Source organism: Vombatus ursinus, unplaced genomic scaffold, assembly GCF_900497805.2.
Source record: "Vombatus ursinus unplaced genomic scaffold, bare-nosed wombat genome assembly UNPS02009975.1, whole genome shotgun sequence".
Taxonomy (NCBI): Eukaryota; Metazoa; Chordata; class Mammalia; order Diprotodontia; family Vombatidae; genus Vombatus; species Vombatus ursinus.
Genome location: NW_020949753.1, coordinates 363150 through 381771, shown reverse-complemented (window position 1 = coordinate 381771; position 18622 = coordinate 363150). Strand labels below are relative to the sequence as shown.

Sequence of the window (18622 nt, the reverse complement as noted above, 5' to 3'; positions counted from 1 at the left end):
AACCTACCAGATTTTACTAGCTTTGATTCCTCTGAGGGCCTCAGCAGGGTGCCCAATTCTGCTTAGGGCAGCAGCAGACCTATTTCATCTTCCCAGACTGCCCTTTATCAGAAGGGTTTCCCCTCAATAAAGCTGCCTTGCTAGACACTAAAGTGCACACTAGGTATAGGCAAATGCCCAGGTAGGGCATTTCTTTCTCCCTAATATAAACTGTGGTTTCACAAAGTAAAGGAGAAAGTTGAGCAATTATCCAAAGAATTGGATAAGCACACACAACTAAAAAAAGTAACTTGTAACTTTGCTCAGGAGCATAGGATCTTTTCCTCTGCCCGTTCAGATGATTACCTCAAGGTTCCACATCTCTTTGCCTATGCAGACCCAAGCTTAGTAACACATTTACTCACAGACATTTAAATGGTCACTTTTCTTAGTTACTGCAGTGGTTGAACCCATGTATGTCAGGATAGTGTTTGCCGCGGTTAAAAGGGAATTGGAACAATGACCTCAGTGTCTGAAAATGCATGGTATCATATTTTCAAACAAACCACTGGCAATCTATCAGCCCCAAACATGAGCTTCTAATGGGTCATATCATAAACCGGGTCTTTTCCCATTTTTCAACAGCATGATTGGCACGCAGTCACATTTCCCAAGCCCAGGGTAGGTTAGGATAATCTCCAGGAGTAAAATGAATCTAAGATCTACTACAGCTGCACCTGTGTTAGGAAACAGACCATGATTGATTTCTCACATGATGGAGTGCAAATTACGACTGACCATGAGATCACTGGCCTGGCCTACTTCCTAGATATTTCAAAGGGCAAGCGTTGGGATCTGGTAGAAAGAAATCCTGGAGTGTTATCATTACACAGCACAATCTTCCAACCTACAAAACATGCCTTTTATTTTTATGTAGTTAACCTTACATTAATTGCAACCTGGCTCTCTGATTCAACCTTTGGATAACAAATGTTTGCTGACTTAAAGGCAGATTGTCCATATATTCTGACGGCCCCTAGAGAGTGTTAAGACACTCAACGTGTATACAAGGTGTCCATGGGCCTTATTTCTTGTTACACAGACACGGCATATGTGCTATTGATTATCCTCAGAGCTGAGATCACTTAGGCTTGTACGCCTAGATCTTAAGCCAAATATTAACCTCCAGGGTCATTTTAGGGCTATTAGGGAGGGGGTGAAGAATTATTCTAGAATTCATTCTGACTTGAATCCCCTTAGCACAAACTTGTTTTATACACAGAGGTCTCAAAAGTCTTCAATAGTTTTAAAACTGCCCTAAAACTTCTGGGGCACTATGTACCTACATGCCTGTACACACACATATATCTTCATGTGTATATGTGTGTGTGTGTGTATATATATATATATATACACACATGTAAATTTTATGTATATTTATATATAAACATATAAACATGTATATGCATACATAATTGTACTTATTTAATATATACTCATTTATGTACATGCTTTTCAATGCCTTTCCCTATAAAATATAATATATGGAATGTAAAGACATTTTTGTTTTGTATTCCCAGTGCCTTGCACAGTATCTGGTACATAGCAGGTACTTAATAAATGCTTATTCATTGATTGACTTAAGTTTTACATCCACTGTATGCTCTCCTTTTATGCTTGCTGGTAGATTCAAGATTTGATTTTTATCTAGGTGTTTTCAGAAAACACTATTTAATTGTGACTTTTCTCTCAAACTAGATAATGATGGAGAGGCTGCTTGGCAGGACGGAAAAGCCCACTGGCTCTGGAGTCAGAGGAGCCAGGCTTCAACCCCAGTCCTGATACTTAACTGTTTGGGTTACCTCAGTGGAAGCTGGGGGTCCCCTTCACCTCCCTAAGCCTCAGTCTCTTCACCTGTAAAATGATGGGCCAGACTGGATGGCCTCAAAGGGCGCTTTCAGCTCTAAATCAAAGATCCTACGTTTGAGATGAGATCTTAAGGGAAAATGTATATCTCTTTCCATCTTTCATGTCAATTTCTATTATTACAATGGGACTGACAAGGTGTGGAAGTTCTGTGGGTTTTGTTTGTCTGTGGTAGCATTATGGGAACACAGATTTAGAATTGAAGGAGATCTTAAAAGACATTTGTCCAACCCTCCCACTTTGCAGATGAGGAAACTGAGGCCCAGAGACGGTAAGGGCTTGCTCAGGTGGTAAGGAGCAGAGCCAGGATTTGAACACTGGTCCTCTGAATTCCAAGTCAGTGCACTTTCTCCTAGCTCATGTCCAAGCATGCAGCTCTAGCCCAGCAGCTCTTAGTCAGCAGGCTGCATTGCTGTAGTAGGATGAAGGTCATGGTTTCACAACATGAGGTGGGTTTATTCAGTCATACTCTGGCCACAGACGATGACTTCATTCCATTTTGAAATGAGCGCTGGCCACATAAGAGCCCAGTATGGTCGTCTGAAGACACTCCCTTGGGTCTTTAGACCATCAGGGCCATGTTGTTACTGGCCTGTAAACAGGGAGAGGGGAAGAGGGTATCCACAGCTGGGAGGAGGGGCTGAGAGGAAGCTTTCAGGCTATAATTTGATAGGGAATTACACACCACTGAACTCAGTGGCAATTGTGTATAGGCTTTCCCCAGGAGGAAGAAGCCTCTGCTCAGATTCTGTGGGCTTAGAGCATCTTTAAAAAGAACAAAAATCAAGTCCCCATCACTGAGAAACTCTTACTATCTAAGAAAAAGACTAAAAACAACCATAGGAAGTGGCCTAGCAGACATGAATCAGTTTTTCCTTCCATTTGAATGGGGGAGGGAGGGGATGCCGGGGTAGGATAAGAGGAAAGGGGGAGGAGGGAGCTTTTCAAGCAAGAGGCAAAAACTTGGCGGGAAGCAGAAAAACTCAAAAGAAACTGAAGTGCCAATACATCTTCACATTTACATGACAATTCAGCATGATATAGCAGGTAGAGAGCTGGGCTCAGATACACACTAGCTTTGCCATGCTGGGCAAGTCACTGACATCCCTCAGTGTTCCACCCATGGTATCAAACTCAGAAATGGATCCTCGCAGGCTGCACACTGCCTTATAAAGCCACAAATCAACACTATTTGGGTTGTATTATATTTTTATTTCTTTTGTTAAATATTTTCCAAAACATGCTAATCGGGTTGGATAAGTGTCCAGGCTGAGAGTTTGACACGTCTGCTCTAGGCAACTCTCTCAAGAGAAGAGGTGATAACCAGCATTGATAGAGGGAGTGTCCTCACCTGGAGTTCCCTATCCTAGTGAAATCACAGATACTACCTCTCCTTACTTTCACCCTCCATTTCCTTCATTGCCTTCCCATGAAATCTCTTTGGTATGTAGTTGACACAGCATAGCATACAAAAGAAGAAACAAAGACAGAAAGACAGAAAGACAGATAGACAGATAGATAGATAGATAGATAGATAGATAGACAGACAGACATAGATAAGATAGAGGTTCCCTATTACCTCTAGCATCAAATATAAAATCCTATGAGTGGTTTTTAAAGCCCTCCATAACCTTCCCAGTCTCCTCATACTTTCCCCCTTCCACGTACCCCCACAATCCAGGGCTGCGCCTCACACAAGACACTATCTCCCACTCTGGGCATTTTCACTGGCTGTTCCCCCATCCCTGGAACACTCTTCCTCCTCATCTCTGTCTTCTGGTTTCCCAGTTAAATTTGCACCTTTTGAAAGAAACCTTTCCTGATTCCCCCTTAATTCTGGTGCCTTCCCTCTAAGATTATCTCTCATTTACCCTAGCTGTAGCTTATTTGTATATAGTTGTTTGCATGCTGTCTTCCCTGTTAGACTGGGAGCTCCTTGAGGGCAGGGCCTATCTTTGGCCTTTCTTTGTAACCACAGTGCCTGGCACCACTTAATAACTGATTGTCGATTTGACTTGACCCTGACACTTTAAAGTCTTCTTAGGGGCCCAGTGCAGGTACTCAGATTATGCTGAGAGTTTAAAAAAAAGAAACATACAACACATGTTGCCAGCCGGAGAGTGAATTTTTTTCACCAAAACAAAGTGAACGAGCAACTCAGTCTGACTTCATCAGAGGTAGAAGGTGAAGTGAGGGAGCCAATTTCCAGGGTGGATTCTTTGGCTCGAGTTGAAAAACCAGTCATTATTCAATTGACTCGATCACCACAGATAACCAAACTGGAAAATGTCACATCAAATCAAATCCGTTTTGAGGTTTACGCTGCATGATCAAAGCTTTATTTCTATTTGGCCATGCTTCCCAGAGGGATAGAGAGGGATGGACCACAAACCCACTCTGTCCTGGAATCCCAGTCCTGCGATGATGAACACCAAAGCCTAAAGAGCAGGGACTGCGGTTATGGCACTGTCCCAGAGTTGAGGGAGACCTGAAGCAGCTGTGGAGAATTTTAAACTCTTTTTCCAAACCTCTGAGGAGCTGGGACTTAGTGAATCTACTTGGGTAATACTGTCACATTCACATTAAAATGAGATGCCCAAGCAGTCTTGAGGATGCTGACACGGCTAAAAATTATACCAGGCTGCAACATCACATTTCCCCCTATAATTATTGCATTATGTGCCTAGAAGATACCATTATGTACTTTAACCTGGGGTTGCAGCAAGAAACTCCCCTGGAATTGAGGATTTTGAGTTGCTGAAATAATGATGTGGCAAGCACATTGCAGCCTTTGACCTGCATGGGCTAATCTGTTTTTGTGAGTAACAAAGACTTTGCTCTCCGGTGGCACCTGGGGAGCCATTAAGATTATAAAGCCAATCAATGTGGCATTGGCACACGTGTCTTGCTAGGTTGGAAGAGGCAGAGAAGAAAAGTAGACAGTTCCATGTCATCAAGGCCATGGCAGTTGGGTCACCAGATCTTGGAGGAGAATCAGAAGGGAGGATATCACAACTCCACCAAAGAGCATGGATTTTCCCAACAGCCTTTGCAGGCCCCCAAGTTCTTCTTAGTCTATTGCTTTTTGTTACAGGAGAAATTTCAACTGTCCCTGCATTTGTACAAATCTCAACTTCTCATCTTACTTACGGTAAAAGATGATTATTCCTTCAATGCTCTTGAGGTAGAAGCTAAGCTGCATTGTTTCATCCCTTTTTTAATTATTTTGGAAAACTTTTGAACCAGGACTGTGATTTCATTGACATTGGGAACTCCCAACATGGAAATACTCTCTTATCAATGGAGATCAGCACCCGTCTGCTACTGATGGTCGTGCAGAGCTGCCTAGGGCACTGAGAGGCGGAGTCACTTGCCACAGCCGGTATGGAAGACTTGAACCCGGATCTTAATGACTCTGGGATCCAATTTCCATACTGCATGCCATGCTGGATCACACATTTAAGTATAAAGATTATGTGAAGTTCAGTTTCTTAAAATTTCTTTTTTTCTTCAATTCAGTTCCATAAATGGGCATCATATCTTCTTTGATTTACTGTCTTTGGATATTCCAATATCACCATGTAAACTGTGGCTAAAAGTATTGATTGCTATACTTTCTAGACTCCATTGTGTCAAGACTATTTTCTGTAATACAGACTCAGAATGTAACTAGTGGATGCTTGCAAATTAGTTCATTAACTAACTCTTTGAATGAGTTAATTTATTATTACTATGAATAACAGGCTTGCAAAGCCCTTTATATGTCTCATCTCATTTAATCCTCACAACAGCTCTGTGAGGTGGGTGTTATTATTATCCCCATTTTACAGATGAGGAAACTGAGGCTGAGAGCAGCTAAGTGACTTGCCCAGGGTCACAAAGCTAGTGAGTGTCTGTGTCCAGATTGGAGCTCTAAGTTCAGCACTTTACACACCTTGCCACCTAAGTTTCAATACTACAATAGTACAGATTGTTCTTTTTTGTGAAAAGAGTACTGGACTTGAAATCAGAAGAGTCCTGTGTTAAAACCCCACTTCTGCGGGTAAGTCACATAACATTTTCAAGCCTCAGTTTCCTCCATTGTAAAATGGAGATGATATTCCCTGTCATACTTACCTCAAAGAGCTATTGCGAGGAATAAGAAAGATAATGTACATAAGGTGCTTTGCAAACCTGAAAGTGTTACGTACCTACCAACTATCGTCATTATTATTTTTAGGTTGAAATGCTCTCAAATTTAGATTTAATTTCTGAATTCTCTTAATTGATTTAAAAAATTAAACCTATCTTAGCAATACCGTACCCTTTGAAAGTCTTGCTTTTCTATCTTTTCCTGATATCAGTCATCTGTAATCAAACCAGTTGTTTTTAAATCTCTTAATCCTCATCATTATTCTGTTCATTTGTCTAAATTTTTGTGATCACCACATTCACCCATCTTTGTAGACTGTCTTCATTTGCTATTTAGTACAACTTTATCTAATGCTTATCTGTCATTGGTGAATAACATCTCTTTCTATAGTCATGTATGTTTCTTTATAAATATTTTTTATAGAAATAGCAATCATAAGTGGATAGAAACTAAAAAGAAATCCAGTGCCCTGATTAATTGCATCGCTTTCTAGCAGATCAATTTGTGGACCTTGTTTTATTAGCTCTGTCTAGTATTCTCTATGTCCTAGCAGAAGTCACTATACACGTATTTGTGGGCAACCTTTTACATTTCTTTCGACTTCACAGAATCCTCTTTCTGTAGAAGGGAAGAAAAAGTGAGGATGGAGAAAAAGAAGATATTGTCCTTTTAAAACTGCTTCTTACCTTTCCTCGAGTCAAATGGAGAAGCACAGGTGTCTTCAAAGCTGCCAAATTCTCTTTTCCTATGATTTGGGAGATTTTTTTCCCATTGAAGATGTTCTTTCCTCCTTCCCTTTGATTTGCATTTTCAACATTAACGTCTTTTATCTGTAACCAAGTAAGAAGTACATTAGGGAAACATTCTGTATCTCTGTCTTCAAAGAGCTATGGGAAGTGAGACGGGATAAGATATTATAAGGTTAACAGGAATGGAAGTAAACTCTTTGGATTCCCCCCCACCCCCGCTAAGATTTGGCTTCACCACAGACTATGAGGCTTAAGGAGATGGTTAAGATGAACATCTGAGATCAAATATCTATTTGACTGGGGGCAGATCTTTTAAAATGTCAGAGACTTGAGTAGAATTTATCTATGCTATTTTCAATTTCTTGATTAATTCAGGTAGACTTCCACCCCCATTTCCCCAAAACCTTCTTGCTTCTAATTTGTACATAATTCAGAAAACAATAACATCATATGGAATCAGAGAACTTCTGAGTTAGAAAGGACTCTCTAGTCCCTTAAAAGGACATCCAGTCCAACGTATATGTGAAAAAGAGTTCCCTCTACACTGTACATTCCAAAGTGGTATGTAGCCTTTGCTTAAAGCCATCCAATGCAGGACAGAAGTCACCACTTCCCAATGCAACCCATTCCACTGGTGTATAGCCTTCGTTGTTGGAAAATTTTTCTTTGTATCAAGACTAAACAATTTGTCTCCTTCCATGTATTGCTCCTAGTACCGCTTGCTACGGCTAAGGAGAACAAATCTATTCTCTCTGCCGTAGCACCATTCAATTACTTGGAGTCAGCTATCATGGTCCCCCAAGTCTTCTTTACTCTACGCAAATCATCCCAGTCCCTTTGATGACTGTATATGAGACCCTTCTCCGTCCTGGTTGTCCTTCTCTGGATGTTTTCCACCCTATCAACACTCTTCCTAAAATGTGTTGTCCAGAACTGAATATAGTGCTTCAGATCAGAGTACAGAGACACTACCATCTCCCTATTTCGAAAAGTTATGATGCCATTGCAGCCCATTGAATGCTATATCACACTGTTGGCTCCTACTGACCTTGCAGTCCACTAAACCCCCCAGATCTTTATCAGATGAATTGCTATCTAGCCATGCTTTTCCCACCCTGCACTTGTGAAGCTGAGTTTTTGAATTTGTATAAGGTTATATAATGGTCCCCATTATATTTAATGTTATCCATTTTGTCCCAGTGTTCTTTCTTTTCTGGATCTCTTAGAATTCTGACTATTATCCAGTGTGTTGATAAGCATGCCATTTATGTCTTTATCTAAGTCACTGATCAAAATGTTTGAAAATACAAGGCCAAGAACAATCACTCACTGGAGAGTTCCTTCTTAGTTGACACCAAGCTATTAATAATTACTTTTTTTGAGGGGGCAAAGGAATCTTTATTGGGGATACCTCTTACAAGGCTCCAGAGCAGAAAGGCTGAGACCCACCCCTCAACACACATATACACACTTAAAAGGGGCTAGTGACACAGCTGGAGGCCTATGAACCTAGGATCTTCAACAACAGGGGTTAGGAGGTCAGGCTACGAATTTCCCTGCCGACCCCCCAGAGACACGGGAAAGTTTTGGCTTTGCTGGGATTCCATGTTGAATCATTGCCACAGAAGCATGTATTTAGAGATGGAAGGGACCTTCAAAGTCATATAGTCTCATCTTACAGTTGAGGAAACTGAGGCCCAGAGATAAATGACTTTCCCAATATTCCCATGCTCACACATAAATGGGAGAGTCAGGATTTGAACCAAGTACTTCTTTCCCATACGTGATGCTGCCTCCCTTTAATTATTATTTTTTTTTTTTGCTGGAGATAAGTGGGCCACTGCCTTTCTCTTCCTCAACAAATTTATGTTGAAACCAAGTTCACACTGTATCTAGTTTCTCAAGCAATGGAGTTGGTGGTGAGGGGCAGGGCAGGGATGGGGGGAGAGGTTATTTTACCCCCAACCACCTGTGGTTAGAGCAGGGATGGGCAGAAACTGAACCCTAGAAGTGTCCTTGATTCTCATTCTGAGTCCCAGTTTGGTGATGAGTTCCCTGTACAGCATTCCCTAACTGGATGGTTTCCCTCCTGTCTAAGTCTTGCTCTTTTGAGTACAGTCATTCAATCAATTCTGAATCCTCAGACTTGCACTATCATCTAGTCTGTACCTTTACATTCTTTCCCAAGAGTAACACAAGTGCAAAGTCCTTCACCTGGCATTCCTTAGCCTTCACCTGGACCCTTTCCAATCTGGCACCACCTTATTCTTCTAGACTTATCTGATATCATCCCCCGTGCGGACTTGATGTTCAAGCCAAACTTGATTAAGCACTGTCCCTGCATACATTCTTGCTTTCTTGCCCTCTCTCAGCCTTTTTCGTGCCCCATACTTTAAATAATCCCCCTTTAAAACCCATCTCAGGGCCCTCTTCTCCATGGAGCTTTCCCTGATCCCCTGGGTCAGTAAAATCCTTCCCTGTTAGAACTCACGTTACTAGACCATGCTCTCAACGGCCTAGAGTCGCTCCCTAGTGTAGCCCTCCCATAATACTGGGTACAATAATTACCTGCCAGTGTGTCATTTCTATACTGAACTGTAAACTCCATAAATACAGGGACTATATATCATTTAAACTCTGCATTTCTTCCAGTGACTAGCATCATGATCTGCAACTGATCAGTGCTAAATAAATGCTTATTGAATGAACGAGTGAATGAAAGAATGAATGAATAAGAACAATATTTTCTATAGGCTATGATCATAGCCCAAGGAGAAACAACTCAAAAAGTGGGAAGGACTACTGAGTTTTTAACTAGGCTAGGAAGACGTAAAGATGTTAGACATAAGCATTCCGTTCCAAGAAGAATAAGGAAGCAAAAGTGACTTAGACCATGTATCTGAGGTAAACCTCATTTTAAAATATTTTAATATTCCACAGATTCAATTGCATTGGATCAAATCATTTTCCATGTAATATCATACATTTGTGTCCATATAACAAAAGTTGCCTATTAAAGGGGTGTTTTCCTTAGCCCTTCATGCCATCAAAGCTATACCCATCAAGGATTTGATAGGGCTCCACGGTATTTAGGAAACGGGAAACTAGAGTTCTAGAAAATAACTCAGAAAGTCATAGATTTTTAAAGCTGAAAAGTATGTTAACAGTCATCCAATAACTCCACTTCATGCCCAAATCTCTTCTACAACATGCTAGTAGCTGGCATTCACTGCTGGTTCAAATGCTTCTTGTGACATGGAGCCCTTTTGTTTGTCGGTTCCATTGCTGGACAGCTCCAATTGTTAAAATGTTCTTTATTTTGAGAGAATATCTGCTTCCTTATAACTTCTGTCCACTAATCCTGCTTCTGCCCTCAGAAACAACACTCACTAAAAATTATAACGAATGAACACAAGACACCTCAAGGAGGTTAAAAGAAAAAGAGTAAAAAGTCCCACATATTTAAAAAGAAATTGTACCAACACTTCTTGTAATAGTAAAGGACTAGAAACAAAGTGGGTTTGTATCATTTGGGGAAAGGCTGAACAAACTGTGATACATGAATATTGTATCATAAGGAATGATGAAAATGAAGAATTCAAAGAAACTTAGGAAGACTTACATGAACTGATACAAACAAAATAAGCAAAACCATGAAAACAATTTATACAGCTGACACAATAATGTAAAGGAAAACAACACTGAAAACCTTTGGAACTCTGATCAATGGAGTAAAGAGCCATGTTGTTAGAAGATATACGGTAGCATGTGCCTGCTGCTTCTCATAGAGGGGACCTAAGGTGCTCGAGGAGGCACATGTGATACAACATGGCCAATTTGTTGATTTGTCTGCTTGCCTGTACTGTACTTAATGGCTACGAGAGGGACATACAGCGTGACTGTATGAGGTGATCAGTAGAAAGACAGCATCAGTAATTCTTAAGAGAGGCAGTTAGGTGGTGCTGAATTCTGGGCTTGGGAGTGAGGAATACTTGAGTTCAAGTCTTGCTTCAGACCCTTACTTAGCTGTGTGACCTTGGGTGAGTCACATAACCATTTCTCAGTCTGAGTTTTCTCATCAGTAAAATGAGAGGGATGGACTCATTGGCCTCTAAGGTGTCTTCCTCTAAGCTCAGTGATCCTCTAAATCTCCCTGTGACATGCCTTGCCTTACTTACCTCTCTGAGGCAACTCTCCCTTGTACATCCTCTCATTTATCAGCGTTTTCCTTAAAAGCGTGGTGCCCAGAGGTAGACACCTTTCTGGTGGTACAGAATACGGTTACCCAAGTTCTGGGGCAGCTAAAACCCACGGATCCACTTTAGTGACTGGTCACAAACACATAAGAACACGGCCACTCGCTCTGGGTGGCTGCCCATCTCCAGGATTCCCTCTGGCACGTAGGTTTTCTGTCCCAAGAAGAGAAAATGCTCACCGTGACTTTAATCAGCTGGTCATCATCCCCATCCGGATTCCTCCACAGAAGGACAACGTCTACGTTAGAAGAAATTTTGTAGCCCACACCATCCTGGAGCGATTCTCCCACCCGGTTAACAAACACTTCCGTGGAGTATGTGAGTTTATACAACCTGTCATTGTTCAGGGAGAGTCCAGTGGTGTGGCCTGGATGAGGAACATGAAGGAAGACATATAAAGGCATTTTTAAATTTTCCCACAGAAGGCTGTTGACCCAGCTTCCCCACTCTCTAAATTTACTTCAGTTTGCAACAATTTTCTTCTTTCATAATATCATTTCTAACATCTCCATTTTATCTCTAGGCAACCAGGTATCTAGTGCAATGGATTTGGAATCAGGGAGTCCTGAGTTCGAGGGTGAAATGTTTAACAACTAGCTTTAAGGGGGGGGAGGAATACACAGGACATACTTTTAAATCTAATCTTCATTACTAATGTCTTTTTCCCATCACTTTCTTAAATCTAGACAATTAACAAAATAATAAATCAAGCTCTGATGTGTAGCCTTTGCCAATTTCCTAGCTATAAATGCTCAAACTGAAAATTTAACAATCAGTTCTTGAGAGCCCTAGGAGCTGGCTCAAGTATGCTGGCTCCTGCAATTATAATGACCTGAGTTCAAAACCTGCCTCAGAAACTTACTTTGCTATATGACCCTGGGAAAGTCACTTAGCGTCTCTTAGTCTTCTCCTTTATAAAATGGGGATAGTAATAGCTCCTACCTCCCAATGTTGTTGTGAGGATCCAATGAGATAATACTTATAATGTGCTTAGCACAATGCCTGGCATGTAGTAGGTGCTTAATCAATGCTTATTCCCTTCCTTTTCTCATCCTCCTTATGCAAGTTTCTTGGAAGGGGTCCAGAGGCTTCACCAGAGTGCCAAAGGGGTCCATAACACCTAAAAGGTGAAGACTGCCTGAGGTCAAGTGATTCCCCCATGGTCACACAGGGATAAGGCTCCAGAAGCAGACTGCCCCAACGTCTTCCTGCCTACATTCTCCCCGGGAGCACCTTCCTTTGCTTCAAGTACATACAGCAAAATAAATTAATTTACTAAATGGTACCTGTTAGAGATTGTAGCAAAATCGACTTTAGTGAAGTGATAAGAATTGTTTATAATTAGCAGGGGCTTTTTTTGTGGGAAAAGCTTAATAAAAATATTTAGTGTTTAAAAATAGGTTCTTAACTAGGCTAACCATTTCTCCAATCTAATTTGCTATGCCTACTTGTTGAGCAAATTCTTCTCGTACATCGTAAGATAAATTTCATTGCGACTTGCCTTTGAAGAATCATTAGCAAACTCTAAATAAACAAGTTTCCGGTAGTATCTTATCACAAAATCAAGGAAGCAACTTTGTGCAGTGGCAGGAACATGAGTGTAGAGAAATGTGAGCTGGGTTTGAACCTCTTCTTTGCCACCTACTACCTCTGGACAGTTACTTTCTGCCTCATTTTTGTTTTCTGTAAAAGGAGGGGGCTGGCCTGGACGGTTCTCAGATCTCTTCCAGCACTAAAGTCATGAAGCAATGGTACCTGACCAGGAGCAAACAAATGTCATGTTTTATCCAAAAGCTACGTAGAATCTAGGACTTAAAGTAACAGCAACAACAGTTTTCCCACTCCTCTCAAGAGAGAATTAGAAATAATTTACTTTAAATGCTCTTTGAAGAACTTGAAACAGAGTAGATATCCATCAATTAAGATATGACTAAAAAAATTGGTAAGTGAATGAAATGGAAAATTACTACACTTTAAGAAATGATGACTATGAGGAATTGGAAGGAGGTTGGGGAGACTGACATGTCGATGCAGAATGAAACAAGCAGAACCCACAGAGCAAGATGCACAATGAATACAATAATGTAAATGTAAAAAACAAAAAAATCAAATGCCGTATAAACATAATGATCAATGACTCAAAGAAGAGATAAGAAACTTTATCTTTCTCCTTTCTTTGAATAGATGGGGGACGATGGATGTGGAACTTTGCATATACAGACAGCTCATGGTTAGTTTTGCTAAAGTGGTTTTTTTCCACTTTTTTATTCTTTGTTACATGGGATGACTCTATGACTAGGGGAAAAGGGAGGGGATTTATGTGGAGATAAAAGACAGAAAAACAAAGGCATGAATTAAATTGATTTTTAAAATATTGTGGCACTAATTGTGTGAAATCGAGCGAGCTGCTTTGCCCATCTGGGGTGCCTGTTCCCTTATTTGTCAAATGAAGGGGTTGTAACTAGACAGGTGATCCAGCTTATCGCCAAGGTTCCTTTTATCTCTAAAGTTCTAGGATTTCGGAGACCAAAAAAGGAGTCCCAATACAGCTTTACAATTGAGCTAGGATTAAGGCTCAGCAGTCAGGAGCTATTCAGGGCATGCCACACAAGGGTGCACAGTGGGGAACACTTTTGGTAGGATTTTTTTAAATGCACATATGATTAATGCCAGAAAACTCTGGTCTCCATGGAGGTGAGGTATTTCTTTTATGATAAAATGCTACAAGGAAGACAAAGACTCCAGTAAACAATAACACACCACAGCATAATTTTCAGATTGGGATAACATTTTCAAATTGAGGGGTGGGGGGAGAAATAATATTCAAACCTTGGAAAATGACTTCCTCTGGCTTTCTCAACATACTTTTTTTTCCTTAGTACCTACCTTCATTTCTCTTTAAAAAAAAGTTTTTGTTTTTTTTTTGTTTTTTTTTTCCGGCCTCAGACATGTAACACTTATTAGCTGTGCGACCCTGGGCAAGTCACTTAACCCCAATTGCCTCACCAAAAAGCAAAAAAAAATTTTTTTTATTTAAGACCTGTGATTATATCTGGGTCTGGAATTCCTAGGAAACTCCTACCAACACAGATCAGCAACTGCTCTGCAATTTATAGTCTTAAAAAATTGTCTGGGGACCATTGGAAGAGACATGATTTGCCCAGGGTCACACTGTCAGAAATATATCTATCCACTAAAGCAGGCTGTCTTCTTAGTCCCTTATCTTAAAAATATAGTGTCTCTTCTCTCTTCTCTCTCTCTCTCTCTCTCTCTCATTCACTCACTCATACATACATACACACACATACACACACACAGAGATGAGGGCACTTGCCTTTAACATACAAATGAAGAAAAGAAAATAAAGAAACCTTAGGTGGAACCTTAAATTTGTCTTCTTTTGAAGGGTGATTAAATGAGATCAACTTTCCAGCCAGACCAAAGAAGAGGCAGGAGATACAGAGCTGACTCAGGAAGATGGGGGTCTGGAATCCAGGCCCTTTCTGAGCCCAGAGCAAATCCTCAGGTTCCCTGTTTACATCTGTGAAGCCATGGAACTCGACTGGATGACCTCCAAGTGCCTCCAGCTTTAAATCAATGATCTCCTCATTTCTGATCCTTGCCCCTATTCTTCCACCCTAAAAGTTTATGCTAAAATTTTGAGTTCACGCTAAATTGAACCCTTTAGAAATTAGACTTTAATCTGATGGCCCTTTCAATCTTTCATTCTGTAAGTGATTTTTCAACACTTTCACATTCTCCGTTTGATGACTTTATGTATTTCAATACGGCACATGCCGAGTGGTCAAAACACACTAACCAAAAGGAAGAATGTCTGATGGTTGAACTATAAACATGGTTTCAGGCTCACTAGGGAGATAGTCTGTAGACAGGCAACCCTTCAACTCTTCTTTTGCAAAAGACTAACCTGCCAGGGGGTTATTTCTCATAAGTCATAATTATAACTGGTATCTATTCCATGCGCCCTTAACTTTGATTTATTATTTAACCCAGGGTCTGAGGTGATGGTAATTTGGGTTACGATGACCTTCCCCATTCACCAAGTGTCGATGAGGTCGGTCAAACTCGGAGCAAAAAGCAAAGCAAACAAAGATAGAGAGACAGTGATTCCCAACAGACGGAGGTGAAACATCTCTCCTTCCTTTCTTTGCCCTTGAGAGAGGCTTAGTGCTGGGAGAACTAAAGGGAGGAGCAGAGAGTGAGGCTGTAGCTCCGTTTACCACATAGCTAGCAGGGACTGGGTGGCCTTAGCATGCAGTCTGCTACAGGAGTGCCACCATCTGACCCAAAGATTGTACTGGGAGTCATTAGGAGCAACGGACAGGAGAGCAGAGATGCGAGCTTCCAACCACAATGGATCAGCATCATGAGTGGGGTCCTGAAACGGAGGCAGATTCCAGACTGGGAGATCTAAGGAACCTCAACGGCTGGTGAGACTAGAGAAGGATAGCTTTCTTCCACCATGTTTCTTTTGGTATAATTTCCTGACTCTGAGAGGAGTCACAAACGTACAACTCCCTCCCCTCAATCTTCCATAACTCTGGAAATCTGGGAGGACTAGAAAGAGGTTGTAGGTTCAGGAGATGATTAGACATAGTTTTCTTTTTTCTTTTTCTTTTTTTTTTTAAGGCGATTGGGGTTAAGTGGCTTGCCCAGGGTCACACAGCTGGTAAGTGTCAAGTGTTGGTCTGAGGTTGGATTTGAACTCAGTTCCTCCTGACTTCAGGGCCGGTGCTCTATCCACTGCGCCACCTAGCTGCCCCGTAGTTTTCTTTTTATTTTCCATATGTGCAATACAGAGTATAGCCATAGACCATTGATTTTCTGTTTTCTCTGAATGTGAAGAAAAAGAAAAAAAGGAAAATTCTAGATGTCAGATGAGTGAGTAGCAAGCCTGAGCCTTTCCTATATACTCAGTTCTGCCTTAATGCTTGTTTGGAAAATGCGAATTTATTCCAACAGAATGACATATTAGAGAACAAGCAGGATATTTTTAATTTCAAGCTTGCTTATGTGAGTTTTTTTTTAAGTGAGACAGTTTTGATAGGCTATTTTATTTTATTTTTGGAGGCAATTGGGGTTAAGTGACTTGCCCAGGGTCATACAGCTAGTAAGTGTCTGAGGCTGGATTTGAACTTAGGTCCTCCTGACTCCAGGGCTGGAGCTCTATCTATATCCACTCTATTCACTAGTTGTCCCCCCACCCTTTTTAAGGAGATATTTATTTTCCAAACATCACTATTTTAGTCTCTTTTGAAAAATAGGTTTCAATGAGCTTCTTTGTGCATGAAGTTACCCATAGGGAGTCACTCACCAAATAGTTCCTTTTCCAATACTGAATAGGCTTAAGTTCACTTAAAGGTTGGTCTTATTCATCAATCAAGGCATCAAACAGTAAGAATGCAGAAAACCACTCTACTTCATAATAACTCAAAAACTGCAACTCTTCTGACACCCACAAGCAAACTTCACATCTTTTTCTAGGCAGAGTGTCATATTTATTGCATATCTTCTGATATATACAGGAACTATGAGTGAAGGAGGGTTAGTTCAAAACTACTCACCCCTACCCTCCTCCCTGGCTATAGCCTCAGAGACTCAGAGTTGAGGCCCAAAGAGGCCACCTTCTCACCTGTAACCATCACAATCATCCACTTTACCAGTCCAGATAAATATTACAATAAATAGTGGCTTAATCTGTGGCCTTGGATTAAGCCGCTATTTATTGTAATATTTATGTTTTTCTTAACCATTTAATACATACAAAACTGTGCTACCATTTTTATTAGGTTCCTATCTTTTTTTTTAATGTGTCACTGGCAGTCACAGTGGGATTTTCCCAAAAAAACTTGCTCAACCATGGGTAATGTGGTAGCAGGAGAGGAACTCTTGTACATGTGCCAAAGAGACCTTAACAAAACCCCTGAGGCTGTTGCACATGGTGGTGCATCTGTAATTCCTGCTAGTACGGGAGGCCAAGGGTGGTGGATTGCTTGAGTTTGGGAGTTCTAAGCTGTGGTAGGACTAAAGTCAATTAGAACTAAATCTAGAATCAACATGGTCAACCCCAGGAGCAGAGGGCCACAGGCTGCCTAAGAAAAGGCAACAGGTCCTGCCAGAAATAAAATAGGTCAAAACTCCCAGGCTGATCATCAATGGGGTCAGGTCTGTGGGGTTGCCTCACTTCTAGCCTGAATAGATAGGGAGAGACCTAGTCTCAAAACCAAAATAAAACAAAAATTACAGAGATGACCACATAAGTGTAGTAACACCTGGTTAATAAAGAGACACCCTGACTTCTTCCAGGCTTAAAGAAGGAGGCACACAAGCCAGTGTGAGTTGTATGCACTACTACAGTACCCCAAATATTAGATGGGACACCTACCAAGAGCACACATAGACTATACTTAACCAGTCAACAAGCATATATTAATTGTCTAATATGTACTGGGCAGTCATACATAGGCAACGCTTTATTTTATAATTCATTAAGCTTGATGATGGACAATGGGGATAGAAACTGATAATTCTTCACAAGAGCATTCCTTTATTTCTTGGCCACGGCTGTTCAAAATGGTCTGATAATAATGCCAAGAGGAAATGCTTAATAAATAAGTTAGAGGCATGTCCTATTTGCCTCTCTCAACTAAGAGCTACATGCTTTATCCAGGAATCTGCCAAAGTAAGAGTAAACAGTGGTGGCTGGACCTTTGACCTATCATTAATTCTTTTATTTCCTTAAAGTCTTTGCCCCTTAAAACTTTGTTTAGGGGTTTGTCATTGTGGAAATTTGCCTAGTTTGTTAGAAGATTAGATTGTAAATTGTTCCATTAGATTGCAAGCTCTTTGAGAGCAGGAGCTGTCTCTTTTTCTTATTTGCATCCTAAGTGCTTAATATGGTGGTTGGCACATAGTAGGTGCTTAATAAATGTTTATTGAATTGAATTGAAAGAAAGAAAAATTATTTCACCTGTTAGTAATTTAAAGAAAGATTAGGGGAATTGAGAGAGGCCCAGCCTCCTAGGAAGGAAGTCCTGAGTTCAAGTCTTGCCTGTGACATATATTGGCAATATCACCCTGGACAAGTCACTTTATCAGGGCTGCAGACAATTCTTCAAAACCAGAAATTGTGGAACAACTGCAGATCTGCATTGGGAAAAGGAGATTCCCCACCAGGAGTTCCCTGAACCTTGTGAAATCATAGGTACTGATTCCACTCTCTCTTTCTACAAAAATGGAAATGGGCCTTCATCCAGCCCACACAGTCATTGTTGTTTCTAAAAATATAATTAAAATAATACAAATAAATACAAATATAATTTTAAAATAAAATATTTCCAAATGCTGCCAAAACTTGTCCGTTTGGTTTTTTTAAATTTGCTTTGTTCTGAAAATTTTCCTCTTACTGATCAAAACAACACAAAAACAATTCAATGGAATAGAATAGCTTTTGACCATGACCATTTGCATGAAGCAGCTTAGAAAGCAAGAAAAGTGAGGGGTACTTGTTTGGGGGAAAATATTAGGTTATATTTGGCTATAAAAAAATTACTTTAGAA

General features: G+C 40.6%; 1 protein-coding gene across 1 annotated transcript in view; it reads right to left on the bottom strand.

Moving 5' to 3' along the window:
- Nucleotides 1–18622, bottom strand: part of MTTP (microsomal triglyceride transfer protein) — a 64817-nt gene that overhangs the window by 41868 nt on the left and 4327 nt on the right. The window contains exons 2-3 of the mRNA XM_027853401.1: nt 11222–11409; nt 6724–6867 (exon numbers count right to left, since the gene is read on the bottom strand). Of these exons, the coding sequence (XP_027709202.1) occupies nt 6724–6867; nt 11222–11409 (332 nt within the window). The remainder of the gene's footprint in view (nt 1–6723; nt 6868–11221; nt 11410–18622) is intronic.